Source organism: Lepus europaeus, chromosome 11 (genome assembly GCF_033115175.1).
Source record: "Lepus europaeus isolate LE1 chromosome 11, mLepTim1.pri, whole genome shotgun sequence".
Lineage (NCBI taxonomy): Eukaryota > Metazoa > Chordata > Mammalia > Lagomorpha > Leporidae > Lepus > Lepus europaeus.
The window spans coordinates 50,367,501-50,382,294 of NC_084837.1; the positions used below are offsets into that span (position 1 = coordinate 50,367,501).

The 14,794-nt window shown below is 54.7% G+C and overlaps 1 protein-coding gene across 2 annotated transcripts; it reads left to right on the plus strand.

Moving 5' to 3' along the window:
• The first annotated feature begins 217 nt into the window (after positions 1-217).
• On the plus strand, positions 218-12,664 carry NRL (neural retina leucine zipper). Of its 2 annotated transcripts, XM_062204638.1 has the most exons (3): positions 218-536; positions 11,055-11,461; positions 12,332-12,664. In XM_062204638.1, the coding sequence occupies exons 2-3, from the start codon at positions 11,081-11,083 to the stop codon at positions 12,662-12,664; spliced, it is 714 nt and encodes a 237-aa protein (XP_062060622.1). In that variant the 5' UTR covers positions 218-536; positions 11,055-11,080. The 2 variants fall into 2 exon arrangements, 1 of the variants encoding a protein (XP_062060622.1); XR_009867204.1 differs by lacking the exons at positions 11,055-11,461; positions 12,332-12,664 and adding an exon at positions 5,903-6,117.
• Positions 12,665-14,794: the final 2,130 nt, after the last annotated feature.

Sequence of the window (14,794 nt, forward strand, 5' to 3'; positions counted from 1 at the left end):
CCTCCGCCCCGCATCCTAGCCCCCAAACCCATCTCTCCCATTGGCGGACAGTGCCCGCTCCGCGCCTTCCCCAGCCGCGACCCGGGCCCGCCCCCGCCAGGCCACGCCCCCCGCCAGGCCACGCCGCCCGCCGGTGATGTAACTTTGAGGACTCTTGCTCCCTCCCGGGAGATAGGGACTGAGAGACACTGGGTGGCAAACAAGCTGGGAAGGAGGGAGGAGGCCAGGGTTACCGTGGGGGGGCTAGATTCTAGAAGCTGGGGGCTGGGCATTGCCTTTCCAGTTCTTCCTGGGGACTGGACGCTCGCAGTCCCAGGCTGTTTGCTCTGTTTCCCAAGGCTCCTGTGCTAAGGCCTTGTAGTCCCCAACTCCAGGAGTCTCGTTTCTTCTGCTGCCCAGGGCACCTTTCTGCTGTGCCGTGAAATGGTGGGGGCTGCCCACCCCAGAGTGGCTGGCTCTCTTGGTCCTGTGATCTGGCCATGTTTCCACACTCCCCTGAAGAACTCATCTGCGGCCACCAAACTACCACCATGAAGGTAATTTCTCAAGAGGTGACCCTGTTCAGACACCTGTCTTCACCTTGAGATTGCCAGACGTTCCCCGAAATGCTCCAGCACCTGAAACTTGGCATGTCCTAGCATCCACTCCCTCGCTCTGGGAATAGCACCCCGACTTTCCTTTGGGGAACTCTCTGCTTACTCTGTGTCGTGGGGTGGGTTGCACTCACCGTTCCTTGGAGGACACTCTCCCTATAGCCAGTTTGTGTGCGTTCCCTGCTCTTGCCATGGCCGTTGGGGTGTTCTGGGATGGGATTGGGATCCCTCTGTGGGACTTTGTCTATAAACCTGGAAAGGAGCTCTTTCTGCCGACATTGCTGAGCTGTAGAGTACACACCTCTGTGTGTTGGCTTGGCACTGGAGGCGGGAACCTGCCAGGGCAGAAGGCGGCCTGGGGAGGCAGAGCAGAGGAACGGATTTCTGATGTTGGTCATAAGAATCAATACATTTCTTGTTCAAGCTAACTTTTAAAAGAGATTTTTCATTTATTTGGAAGGCCGAGTTTTACAGTGAGAGAGAGAAAGAGAGAGAGAGAGAGAGAGAACTCTTCCATCTGCTGGTTTCACTTGCCAAATAGCTACAACCCGAAGCCAGGAGCCTGGAACTCCTTCTGGGTCTCCCACATGCATGCAGGGGCCCAAGCAATGGGCCATTTTCTGCTGCTTTCCCAGGCACATTAGCAGGGAGCTGGATTGGGAGTGGAACAGCTGGGACTTGAACTGGTGTTTGTGTGGGATGCCAGCGTCGTAGGCAGCTGCTTAACCTGCTCTGCCACAACTTCGGCCCTTGAAGCGAATTTTAAAATGATTTCTGCCATGTGCAACAGAAACAGTCTTGATTCTTAGATTTCTCAGAGTCCTGTGCTGGAACATGGTGGGATGAAAAGAGCTGGCCTCCCGCCATGGGCTTTTTGCTGCTCTTTGCCATCTGTTCCCACCCATGCACAGCCTGCACCTGTATGCATTTGGACCTCTTCCCTCAGTCCCATCCAAAGTGTCCACACCTATTCTGCTGTAAACAGCTGCCTCTCAGCCACACTTTGGTTCTAAAGTTGAGCATGCTTATGACTGCATTGCTGACATTTTTTAAAAAAGATTTATTTGAGAGGCAGAGTTATACACAGAGAGAGGGAGAGACAGGAGAGGTCTTCCATCTGCTGGTTTCACCCCCACAAATGGCCACAACAGCCAGAGCCGGGCTGATCTGAAGCCAGGAGCTTCTTCCGGGTCTCCCACACAGGTGCAGGCCCCCAAGCACTTGGGCCATCTTCCACTGCTTTCCCAGGTGCATTAGTAGGGAGCTGGATCAGAAATAGTGCAGCTGGAACTCCAACCTTGCCCATATGAGATGCTGATGCCACAGGCAGAGGCTTAGCCTATTAGGAAAAGAGTTGCAGATCGGTGCCTCTTCACACGGGGCATCAAAATGTTAGGAAAAGAGGTGCAGAATAGAGAGGAGGCAGTGTACGGATTTATAGCCAGACTGAATTTATTCAGAGAAAATTAATTTGTAGGGGTGGGTGACCAAATGCCCATGTGCACATTGATGGAACACGTTGCAGAAGGCCCCGACCCCCAGGGGCCAGCCTTTTTACATTTTAGGAGGGCTGGGGCTGGGGGTGGGGTAGGGGGCAGTGTGCAGAGGGGAATTCCTGAAACTGGGTGAGGCCTTGGGGACCCGGGAAAGAATGCAGGGTGGGGTATGAAGGCAGTAGGGTATGAGACCCAGTTGAGGTTCAAGGGCAAGGAATACATTCCAATGCTTATCTGTCTTTTGGGCAATGAGCAAGAATGGCTGAGGGTTTATATCTTTGTTCCATCATGGCCCACTAGGCCACAGTGTCGGCCCCTTGGCCATCCTTCTGAAGATCGTCTTGTTAATAATCCTGCACCTGCTCCCATGGTTTTCTGTCTCAGCAAAGGCACCACCATGTAGCCAGTTGCTCCAAAGGGGACCTGAGTAAAGTCTAAACTATTCTTTTCTTGTCCTCCATGGTCAATTAGACACCAGGACCTTTGGATTTGTACTTCATGGTTAGCTCTCAAACTGTGTCTGTCCCCATAGCCATTGCCTCAAGTTCAGGGCTTATCTCTCACCTGGATTCAGGTGATAACTTCCAAGACACCTCTTGGCCTCCTGCCTCTCCAAACACCACTCCCTCTCCCTTGACCCCGGTCACACCCACACTGTGCGCACAAGTTTCCTTTGGAGAGTTGAGAGAGGAATATTGTCTGTGGTGTGGCCGTGTGCCAGCTGCTCACCATGCATAAGCTCATTCCGTCTCACAGCAATCTTCATTTACAGGTATGGACAGCGAGGCTTAGGTTCAGTGGTTTGCTCACAGTCACACTCGTGGTCAGCAGGAGAAGTGGAATCAGAATCCAGGTCCTCATGACTCTAATGACCAACTTTCCTCTCTTGCCATCCTATAGTCCCTCTGTGATTTATCATTTAAAAATTGGATCATATCACTCTCAGTCTGAAAAATCCCTCCAGGGCTTCCCATCACTTGGCATCTGAGGTCCTTCATAATCTGACTCTTATTTATTTAACATTACTGCTCCACCTCTCCACCTGCCGTCTTTCCTCCTTCACACGGAACAAGGCATTTCCAAAGCATTTCCTTGAACTCCTTCTGCCCATCAGAACTCCGTGTCAACATCGCTTCCACCTCAGCCCATTCTCTGTTGCTATAACAAAATGCCCGAGGCAAAGAAATTTACAGAACAGAAGTTTATTTGGTTCAAGGCCCTGCAGGCTGGGAAGTTCAAGAGCACGGTGCTGGCATCGCTGCTCAGCAGGTGGTGAGGGCCTCATTGCTGCGTCATCTCAGCATATCATGTCTTCTGTGATGAGACGAGCAAGCTGCCAACTCAGGATTCTCTTTCTATGAAATCACAAGGTCCCCACCCTCATAGCCCTCCCAAAGGCCAAGCCTCTGAATACTATTAACATACAAGTGTGGTGATTAAGTCCCAACACATGACCTTTTGAAGGATGCATTCAAGCCACGGCCGCTTCCCACCTGAGCCTCTCCTGTTTGCCTCTTGTTAAATCTGTTTTCTCTGTGTTGGTTCTGTCTCATGCATGTGCCTGTATTTCTATGCTTACACTTTACTATGGCTGTTTTTGTATCTCTATAAACCTCACTGGAACAGTAGATCTTTGAGAGAATGATCTCACTTTTACTGTTTTTGTCTTAGCTCCTAGCGGTATCTGGCCTATGATAGGTACTTAATAAATGTTGGTTGAATGGAAGGACGAACAAGTCCTGCAGTTCAGAATCCTTCACCACCATGGCTTCCTTCTGTAGCTTTAGACCGAGCACGAGGCTCATGTGAGAGTTTTCTTGCATTGTTGAGTCCCCCTTCTTTGGCACTACTTTTTTTTTTTTTTTTAAGATTTTACTTATTTATTTGGAAGGCAGAGTTACAGAGAGGCAGAGGCAGAGAGAAAGAGAAAGAGAGAGAGACACACACAGAGAGAGGGGTCTTCCATCCATTAGTTTATTCTCCAGATGACTGCAATGGCCAGAGCTGCGCCCATCTGAGGCCAGGAACCAGGAGCTTCTTCCGGGTCTCCCATGTGGGTGCAGGGGCCCAAGGACTTGAGCCATCTTCTACTGCTTTCCCAGGCCATAGCAGAGAGCTGGATCAGAAGTGGAGCAGCTGGGATGTGAGCCGGTGCCCATATGGGATTCCAGCTCTGCAGGCAGCAGCTTTACCCTCTATGCCACAGCGCCGGCCCCTGCCACCACTTTTGTTCAGTTCTTTGGGGCACCCCCTTCTAGCCTAGCCCACCAGCTGACCCAGTGTCCAAGCAGTACCACCAGGGGGCAGGGTGTGATCAGCCTTGCTCTGGTCTGCATTATCTCCTCTGGACTCATGCCCTGGGTTCTCTCACAGACCCCCTGCCCCCATGGGTGCCATGGGGTGCTGCCCAGCTCCTCCTCTGGGACTGTGGTGCTCATTGTCCCAGCCACGGAAGTGTTGGCTGTGGGCGGCTCCCAGCTGAGTACCTCCTTGAGTGCTATCTGTAGCCAGAGGGAGTAGTCTTTCCAAATGTGATGCCCCTTGCCCTTGGGCAGTGGATATCCAGTGACTGGTAGTTATAGGGGCTCAAAGACCTAGACTCCTTGTCTCACTTTGGGCCAACTCTAAAGGTCCATCCCAGGTCCAGAGCTCCTTGTGGGGTCGGCTGATTGCAAAGTGCAGTGCAATCCCATTTTTTCCCCCTCAGCAATCCTGCCTCTCACTGCCTGTAAAAGTCCTCCCCGGTGAAACAGCCACACATGAGGCTCTGTCTTGGAGTGTGTTTCCAGCTGGAGAGAGTCCCCAAACTCAACTTGGATGCTGCATTAGCCCCCAGTCTGACTCTGATTCCATTTTTGCTTTCCTCCACAAAGTGCCGATCGTTTCAAACACAGATTTGATCGTATCACGCCTCAGCGGAAAGCCTTTCAAGTTGCTCCACACTGCTTTTAGAATACAGCCCCAATCCTTAACGGGGCCACCAGGCTCTGCAGGATCCAGTCCCTGGATTTCTTCAGTTTCACCTCTCCCCATTCTTCTCTGCTCTACTGAGCTTTTTTCAGTTGCACGGACACATCTGCGTCCTTCTGCCTCCGAGCCTTTGCCCATGTTGTTCCTGTGGCCTGGAATCCCCACTCTCTCCACAAATCCAGGTGTGATCACGTACTCACCCGAGCAGTCTCAGTTAATGTGACTCCTTTGGGTGACCTGTCCCTGCCGTCCTTGTCCCTTCTGACTCCTCAAATTAGGCCTTCGTGAGATCCAAGTCAAACCCTACAGCACTCATTCTTCCGGTTTATGGCACTCATCTCAGTTAAAAACAGTTTGTTTTGATGTAAACATTGTAGGGCCAGGGGCAAGAATGCAAATAGAGGCCCACAAACCTTAAACATTTAGAATGTATAACTCCAGCTAACAAACCATTCAATAAAACATGCTGTATTCCACCCTGACAAATATATACTTCTTAATGGCAATAGAAGGCCAGGTTCACATTTGGGCTATATTTGGTACCTCAAGGTTCTTCACCAGAGCTGGTGTGGGGAGAGGTAACTTGTGGTTGCTGGTTCTCAGCTGGGACCTCTTGGTCCTGATGCCATCTTGGGCTGTGAGGAGGTTCCTGTGTACCTCGTATCTGCCCATCTCAACTTTGTCCACAGACTCCTGCCAGCAGCCAACCCTTAGCCACCCTTTGGACCCGAGGATGTGTGCACTGATAGTGTGGTCCAGCTGTGGAAGGGAAATGGGCTTGGAGAAGTAGGTGTTTAGCCCACATCATACATCTAAGTGCCCGGGTTCATTTTCTGGCTGCAGCTCCTGTTTCCAGTGTCACAGCAGTGCAGAACCCAAGAGGCAACAGTGACGGCTCTAGTACCTGGGTTCCTGCCACCCCTGTGGAAGACTGAAATTGCATTCGCGACTCCTGGCTCCAGCCTTGCCCTTCCCTGACCATTGTGGACATTTGGGGAGTGAACTAGCAGATAGGGGCTCTTGTCCGTCTCTCTGCCTCTAAAATAAAAATAAAAGAAATGGACTTAGACTCTTTGGGCAAGGAATTTTCAGGTATCTGGGATGTGGGCCTGTGGGAACTGGGATGGGCAGAGGAGGTGGGATTCAGCCAGAGGAGAGTCAGAGAGGAGCCTGGGTTAAAGCCTTGGCCTACAGCACGGCATCTCATATGGGCGCTGGTTCAAGTCCCAGCTGCTCCACTTCTGATCCAACTCTCTGCTATGGCCTGGGAAAGCAGTAGAAGATGGCCTAAGTGCTTTGGGCACCTACACCCACATAGGAAACCCAGAAGAAGCTCCTGGCTCCTGGCTTCTAATAGGCCCAGCTCCGGCCACTGCAGCCATTTGTGGGGTGAACCAGCAGAGGGAAGACCTCTCTCTCTCTGTCTCTACCTCTCTCTGTAACTCTATATTTCAAATAAATAAATAAAAGCTCAGGGCCCAGGACTGGGTCACTGTTGCCTGGCCCATAGAACAATAAGTTGCTGTTGCTTGGCTTTATCTGTACGCGCCAAGCAGGCAGCGCTGGCATCACCCTCAGTTACTAAAGTGTCCCCAGTGTCTAGAGCAGTCCCTAGAACAGGTGTTTAATAAATGTTCATTAAATGAATGTGGGAGATAACATCAAGAAGAGGTTTGAGCATTTGAGTCAATTACTGGAACTCTAGATACCAAGAGCCAGAACTCAGCATGAGAACTGGTCTTCAGGGATTCCTAAGATGGGGTGCAGGACAGAGGAGTTGAGGGTAGCCTCCGGCATGCTGCCTCTGTCTCCTCTCCCCTCCTTCCTCTTCATCTTCCACCCCTGTCCTCGGGGCCTTTTGCCTGTGTGGTCCCTTTCCCCGTGGTGCAGCCTCCCTCTGCCCATTGCCTTTCCTCTGTAGCCTGATGATCTGTCTGGCCATTCTCCTGGGTTGGTTCCTAGTTTCTGGTCCCCAGTGTTGCTCTCCGTGCCTGTCATAGTTGCTACTCTGGTCCCTTGCTCCTGTCCACTTCTCTTGTTGGCCTCTGCTCCTTTCTTGGCCCCTCCTGGAAGCCCTCTGTTTCTTCAACTCTCCACAGCCTTTGTTCAGCTCTTCCATGTGCCCACATCCCTGTGTCTGCAAATGCCTCTGGAGCCCCTGACTTGCTCTGCCCTCCATAGCAGTACGTGTCTACTGCCTCCTTAGCTTGTCTCCTGGCCTCCCTGCCTCCCTTCCTGGCCCATCATTCCTGGAGTCTACGCTGGCTTCATCTTTTTCATCTCTGCTTCGCTGTCACCAGGTGTCCTTGAGCGAATCAGTCACCGTGTCCATTTCCCAGTCCCCGAGCTTCTCCCTAGGATGAGCTTTGCCTCCTGGGTCCCCCACCTGCACCCCTCTTCTCCTTGTGCCTTTGGTCCTTCTGGGGCAGTCTGGGCCCAGCTCTCACTCCGCCAGCCCCTTCCTTTGGTTCTGTGGAGCCTGGTCTGTGCCCCAAGCTGCTCAGCTGGCCTGAGCTTGTTTAGTCTGACTCCCTTAGCCCGTTAGCGGCTTAGCCCTCCCACCTCCAGTAAACAAGAGGATCAGTGCGGGCCCAACAGCTGCCAGGTGGGGGCAAGTGTCTGGCCAGGCCAGAGCAGGCATGAGAGGTAGCTGCATTCTCCACTTCCGGTTCTTTCTTCAGCCAGGACAACTCTAGGGTCTCTTTCCTGGGTGTCCACTGTGATGTGACAATCCACGGGCATGTGTGTGGGGTTGCCTGATTCCATAATCCCTATTCCTATTTTGAGGCTGGTTCTCAGGCTGTGGGTCTTCTGATTCTTCTGAGAAAACAGCATTCGACCCAGGCAATCACACAGAGGAGACTTCCTCCTTGACTGCGGGTGACGGTGCCTGCTCCATACCACAGAGGCCCAGGTGTGGGAAGAGTGACCTCACCTGATCTAGGTCTTCTAACGCATGCCTAGGAAGCATGGTAGGAGAGACTACATGTACTCAGGCTGTAGGTGTTCTGCACCACTGTGGCTCTTAAACTTCCGCGTGTGTCAGAGTTGCCCGGAAGCCTGTAAAAGGGCAGATTTCTGGGCCTCACCCCCAGAAAATTCGATTCAGTAGGCTTGAGCTGAGCCAGAGAAGTGGCATCTCCAGCAAGTTCAGTGCTGCTACCGCTGACGGGCCGAGGACCACACTTTGAGACCCACTTCTCTTAGATGATCTGTGTGTACCAGCCCCTTCCCAACACCTAATGCTGGGACCAGCTTAATCTTGGGGACTGAGGACCCCAAGCTGGGGCTGATGAACCTCGGGGTCTCTCTCTGGGATGGGAAAGAGGCCCGGTGACCCCAGGGGAGTTTGTGGGGGTATCCTCAGAAGGTAGAGAATGGCTTTTCTTTCGCGGGGTCCTATTCTAGTACAGACCCTTAAACAGCTTCGGACAGGTTTAAACATCTCCTTGGCTAATTCCTAGTATCCCTGTTCCAACTCCTACTCGAGGATGATAGCTCTAAGAGGTGTTAGGGGATTAGACTGAAAATGTAGGTCACCCCCCAGCCATCTGGGAAGCAGGATGAGAAGAGGAGAGAGGGGCAGAGACGCACACAGGGAAAAGGTGAGAGGGAGCAGAGGACGTGTGAGGGCAGTCACGGAAATGTCTCCAATGCACTGGAGGTGATTAGATTTCAGTGTCTCCTACTGGCTGGGAAGAAAGATGCCAAATTCTCCATTCTCCTCCTGTTCCTTCCCCTACACTGCATCAGCAAGGATGGGAGAAGCTGAAGGTCCTGGGGATTCCCCCTGGGGAAAGTTGCTTATCTTTCTGATGCGATGGCTGTGAGGCCAGTCAGGGTGAAGGTGGGATTAGGGGCAGAAATGTGAGGATGCTTGAAAACAGGAAACCCACCCCCCAGACTGGCTGAGTGTGGGTTTGGGAGAGCCCATACACCACAGAGACACAGATGAGGGGCCTTAGAGCCTTGTGGGGAGGGGTCCTGGGAGCTTGCCTGGCCCTCTTTTCCAGGGCTGGGCTCTGAGTGGTTGAGAAGTGAGGCTGTGTTCGTGGAGAGGGTGATGGTTGGGGTCATCTGCCCTGGGGAACTGAGCACATGTTGGATCATCAGCAAGGAGCTTTCCTTTGAGAACAGGCATCCTTGATACTTGTCCCTTCCTCTCCTACCCCTCAACCCCCCAGGCTGAGATATGCAAATCATCCTCTTACCTCATTGGCTGAGGCCTGAGGACCGTAGCTGAGCTCAGGGAGCTGGCCCTTTAAGAGTGCCCTTTGGGCTCTGTGCCCACTGCCCCCTCGTTCTGAGCACAGAGGCACCTGGGCCTGCTCCATGGGGCCTCCAGTCTCTGGGAAAACTGTGGCTACCTGGCTCTGACACTGACCACAGCATCTCTGCCACCCCCTAAAGTGAGTATGTCCAGGGCCTTCCTGGGTGCCAGGTCTCTATCCTAGAGTCCCCTCCTCCCACACCTGCTGTCTGCTCCCTGTTGTCTGTTCTCTGGACTCCTCACAGCTTCTGCACACTGCCCCATTCCCTCCCTTGCTGGCCTGATGTCCCTCTCTGTTATCACATCAGGAAGATAAACAGTCCTCCCCACTTAGCTCTCCTCTGTACATCCGGCTCCCGCTGGACACCCCTTTCAGTGTCTCACCATCTGCTCCCTGCTGTGACCAGGCCCTTCAGTCCGTGTCTTTGTTTCTGACCCCTCTGTCCTCTCGTGGGCCGGGGGGCTCCATGCAGAAGGCAGCAACCCTTCCCTGGCACAGGAAGAGAGATGCCTTGCTCCTCTTCCCACCCTTCTGGGTTAGAGGGAGAGCTAGGCTTGAGTCACTAAGATGGAGCCATTAGTCTAAACCCTGGGACTGAGCGTTCTCTGCCTTGCAGCTTCTGGGGATGGCGGCGGGGCCGTTGGAATTGGGAACTGGGCTAGAACCTGGGATTTCCAGGCTGGGAAAGCTCTCTGAGGTCATCTAGCCAGAGGTTCCTCAAGTGAACATGTGTTCCACTGTTGATAACAGAGTTCCTTGGTGACATGTTTGGGACATCTGTGTTGGAGGTGAACAGATGGTTTGCTGAAGGACTTGCCAGATTAATGTGCTCTTATGCTTTGTGAAGCTGTAAGAGGTGAGGGAGGAGGCGGTATTTCTCAAAATTATCTGAGCACAGAGCTCTCCTTGGATAACTCTCAGAGTCAGCGTGCCACAGAACAGTCGGGGAGATGTGATAACGTCTAAATGCCCTCGTTGAACAGGGGGAAAGGGCTCAGAAAGCAACAGGTGATCTGCTCAAGTTCAAACAACCTCACAGGTTCCGAGCAGAAGGAAGGAAATAGTCTTGGTTGATCCTTGGAGAGACGAGCCTCGAGGAAAGACGGTTGCCACTGAAGCCTGAGCTTTGTGGAATTGATTCTGGGATCTTTCTCTGTTTCCACACAAAATCTTCTGCCCCCATAACAGGGATGTGTTGATTGATTAATCCATAGAGCAAGTGGCACTGAGGATCTATGTGTAAGGCACTGTCCTGGGTGCCTTGAGAGATGGAGATGCAGCACGTGACCCTCATAAAGTGCCTGAAGATTCACAGCACACATGCCTTCCCTGGCCCCAAAATATACACATACTCTTTCACAGTTAATTAAGCAAAACTATTTTAATGGCTTGGAAATGAAATGATGCCTCTTGAGATGACAGAGCCTCAGCACTAGAGTTGGGAGCACTGCTGTGCTGCTGCTGTCTTTTCTGGATTTCAGAGGTGCCAGTGCAGGGAGAGGCTGTTGCTGACCTCTTTCTCCTTGGGTCCTTCAGCTGCTTGGCCTCTGTCAGGAGCCTCTGCCACCTGACAGGTTGCGCCCAGCCTGAAGGCGACCCTGCCGGGTACAGGGCTGCACCATCACCATGCCTTTCCAGAACCCTGCTCCAGGTCTTTGGGCTTTGGGGGAAGAGGGGTGAGGAGCACCAGCAGGCAGCTTCCAGACCTCTCCTCTTGTTTGCAGGTGCACCTCCCTAGCCCAGCCCCAGAATGGCGCTGCCCCCCAGCCCCCTGGCTATGGAATATGTCAATGACTTCGACCTGATGAAGTTTGAGGTAAAGCGGGAGCCCTCCGAAGGGCGCGCTGGCCCTCCCACAGCATCACTGGGCTCCACACCTTACAGCTCAGTGCCTCCATCGCCCACCTTCAGTGAGCCAGGCACAGTGGGCGCCCCTGAAGGGCCCCGGCCAGGCCTGGAGGAGCTGTACTGGCTGGCCACCCTGCAGCAGCAGCTGGGGACTGGAGAGGCGCTGGGGCTGAGTCCTGAAGAGGCCGTGGAGCTGCTGCAGGCCCAGGGCCCAGTTCCCATTGATGAGACCCAGGGCTACTATGCAGAGAGCCCAGAGGAGATGGGAGCCCAGCATGCCCAGGTGAGTGATTAGCGAGCCGGTGTGAGGGGCTGTGGGCAGAGGGAGGAGGCCAGCCTGACAGAGCCAGGGCAGTTCTGGAGAGGGTTAGGGACTGGGGAGATCTGGGACAGAGGGAAGAGGGCCCCTGGAAGAAATCACAGAAAACTACACGCCGATCCAGGAGAAGTGGGGAGAAGACTAGACGAGAAGAGGACCCAGCGGGGAAGAGTTGAGAATTAAAGAGGGCTGGGGAGCAGGTAGACGGATGCACCGCGTGTGGAAACCGGGGAGGGGGTTACGTGAGGAACACAGCCAGGCTCACGGGCTAGGCTCGGCGCTCCCCCCAGCGCCCAACCTTTTCTGGAAGGATTGAGACTCATCCTATTAATTACAGACACAGTCGAGGGTGTTGAGGACATTAGGACGTAATCCAAATCCTTTGAGGGTCACAGGGCTGTGGCCTTAAGGACAGGCGAACGTGGCACGTTGAGGGTGGAGTCCCTCTGAGCCAGGGTTCACTGGAAACACCCTCTGGGGGCCGGCTGCTGGGCACCGCGGAGGAGGGGGAGGCGCAGGGTTCAGGTGAGCGATTGGCTCGCCTGGTCGGGGGGCGGGGCCTACGGTGCGGGGAGAGCCAATGGGGTCCGAGCGCGGTGCCAATGGCCGGGGGCGGGGGGGAGCCGCAGCCGTCCGGGCCCGGGGCGGGGGTCTGAGCTGAGAGAGCTTCAGCAGAAGGGCCAGCATCCAGGCAAAGTTGGGAGCCGGGGCGGAGCTTTCCCGAGGGCGGAGCTTTCCCGAGGGCGGGACCAGCCTGGGTCGGGACCTGAGCGTGGAGCCTGGGGGGTTGGGGGGACCCGGCCCCCACACGGTCCCTTCGCTCTTCCTCCGCAGCTGGCCGAGCGGTTTTCGGACGCGGCTCTGGTGTCGATGTCAGTGCGGGAGCTGAACCGGCAGCTGCGGGGCTGCGGGCGCGACGAGGCGCTGCGGCTGAAGCAGAGGCGCCGGACGCTGAAGAACCGCGGTTATGCGCAAGCCTGTCGCTCCAAGCGGCTGCAGCAGCGGCGCGGGCTGGAAGCCGAGCGCGCCCGCCTGGCCGCCCAGCTGGACGCGCTGCGGGCCGAGGTGGCCCGCCTGGCCCGGGAGCGCGACCTCTACAAGGCTCGCTGTGACCGGCTGACCTCGAGCGGTCCGGGGTCCGGGGACCACACCCACCTCTTCCTTTGAGCCATTTGGGCTGGGGGAGGGCGGGTGCGGGAGGATGGAGTAGATGGGTAGGTGGGAGGCGGCCGCACAGTTCTTTGGATTGTTACCCAGCGCCTTCTGGTCCCATGGAATCCTTGTATGGTCACACAAATACCCCCAAACTTCTCGGCCCCTCCACAGGTTAGATGCTGGTCATTTTCTGGGAGAGGGGTCCCCTCCTCTCATGAAAGGCAAACACAGAAACCCAGTCACATGATGAGCACGCAAATCTGCAGGGCCGGAGCCAACGAGGGTGGGGGGAGGGGGGGTGGCGCACAGGTGCAATGACTGGGTGACACAGTGAATGGAAGTGAGGGACTGGTGCAGCTATCTCCCACCCCCAAGTTTAGTTTTTATTTCAATAAGGTTTTCAGCCTGTAGTGCTTTAAGGCTGTGATTAGCAATGAGGCAGTATTTTCATTCTGAGGCCTGTAACCTGCCCATTTTAGGACTACTGCATTTGCAAGGTTTCAATTCCCAGCAGCAAGACAGACATAAATAAGCCCAATGAGGCATTACACCCACGGTTAGGAACCGTACCCAGGATGCTTTTCCCCTGCCCACCCCAGAGGCCTTCAGAGGCCAGAGCAGCAAAGGTGTGGAGAGTGAGCTCTGTGGGTGGTTGGCGTGGGAGGGGAGAGAGCCCTGGGCGGGAGTCCGGAGACCTGGGCACTGGTCCCAGCTCTGCCATGGGATTCCTCTGTCACCTTGAGCAGATCAGTTTCTCCCTGGGCCTCAGTTACTTCACCGAGTCCTCATTTGGTATGGATGACACCTGATACCTTCCCAGTTCTGGCATCTTCCCAGTGTGGGAGTCCCAGTGGTCTCCCCAAGAAGCCCCCCAAGACAACCTCACCAAAAAGGCCCCTTGCCTGCCGCAGCTTCCTGGCCAGCACGCTGTGAGTGCGAGAGCAGCCCGGGTGAGCCTGCATGGGGGACCCCTGCTACCTTTCTGAGAGCTGGAGTGAGACTTTTCTCAGGATAACAAGGAACAGAGGAGAGAGTGCAGCTTTTGTGAATTAAACTTGAAGTCCAGACAGGATGCTAATGCTATTGGCTAAATGTTCTTGCAATTTAAGTGTTCATTCTTTATCTCTGCTTCAGGGTACTGTTTAGTGTGTCTGCGTGGGAGGGAGGGAGGGAGGGGGGAGAGAGAGAGAAATACTGGGACGCCCCCACCTGGAGCTGAGTGGCACATCTTTGGAAGGCCAATGAAAATGGGGTGGAAGGGTGGGCACTGGGCCAGATGGAGGGGTCCACCCTCCCCCTCACCCCAAACCTAGAGGCAGCAGTGGTTGGGCCTGGCTGTGGATATCCTTGAGGTCGCCCAGTCGCCATGGTAACCCAGCTCTTGGGGAGTCGAAGCTCTTCAGCAACCTAAGGGGAGGTTGGGTGGGGCCTCTAGGCAGAGCAGATGCATGGGGCTGGAGCAGCCACCTCACCAGCCTTTGTCATCTGTCCTCTAAGGGACATAATAAATAGGAGAAGCGGTCGGGCATGGGGGAAGCGGCTCCCATATGTCTCTCTTCCTTTCTGCCCCCTCTGTCCACCCCCTCCCCAGCTGTCTTCCCCCGTGGCAGTTCTTGTTCCCTCCTCCCCCTCCTCTAGCCCAGCTCATGCCTCCTCCACGCAGGAGCCTGCAACAGGAGGCCTCTTCTCCATGCCCCTGGGAACTGCTCTCTTCTCTCCGTGGCCCACCTGGATCCACGGTGCCTCCCCCTTTTGTTCTCTTTCACACTGGCTGTAGGAGGAGGGGTCTGAGGTGGGGGGCATTCCCTCCAGGGGCCCAGCTCTTCTCTCCTCACTGGGAATTTCACCTGTGTCCCTGCCAGGTTGGTGCTGCAGTCCAGATCCACTGCTTCTCTTGCACACCTTTCTAACCTGCATTGCACACAAGGGCAGGGACACTGTCCACAGACACCCGTGCACACAGCTAGGCCACACTGACAGGCACCTGGATCTCAAGATGATCCACCAGGGGCACGCGGATTGACCTCAAATAAGGGTCCCACACCATGCTGACGGACAGTGTGGGTTCCTTAGTCAGAGGGGCCTCGGCTCAGGTTCCAGTTCTACCCTAGTTCCTCTGTGGTCACGAGCGAGTTAAAAGCT

Excerpts from the sequence above, each read along its gene's own strand:
- NRL (XM_062204638.1), top strand. The coding sequence starts at position 11,081 with ATGGCGCTGCCCCCCAGCCCCCTGGCTATGGAATATGTCAATGACTTC. Across the intron at positions 11,462-12,331 it reads TGGGAGCCCAGCATGCCCAG|CTGGCCGAGCGGTTTTCGGA; the intron begins GTGAGTGATTAG and ends CTTCCTCCGCAG.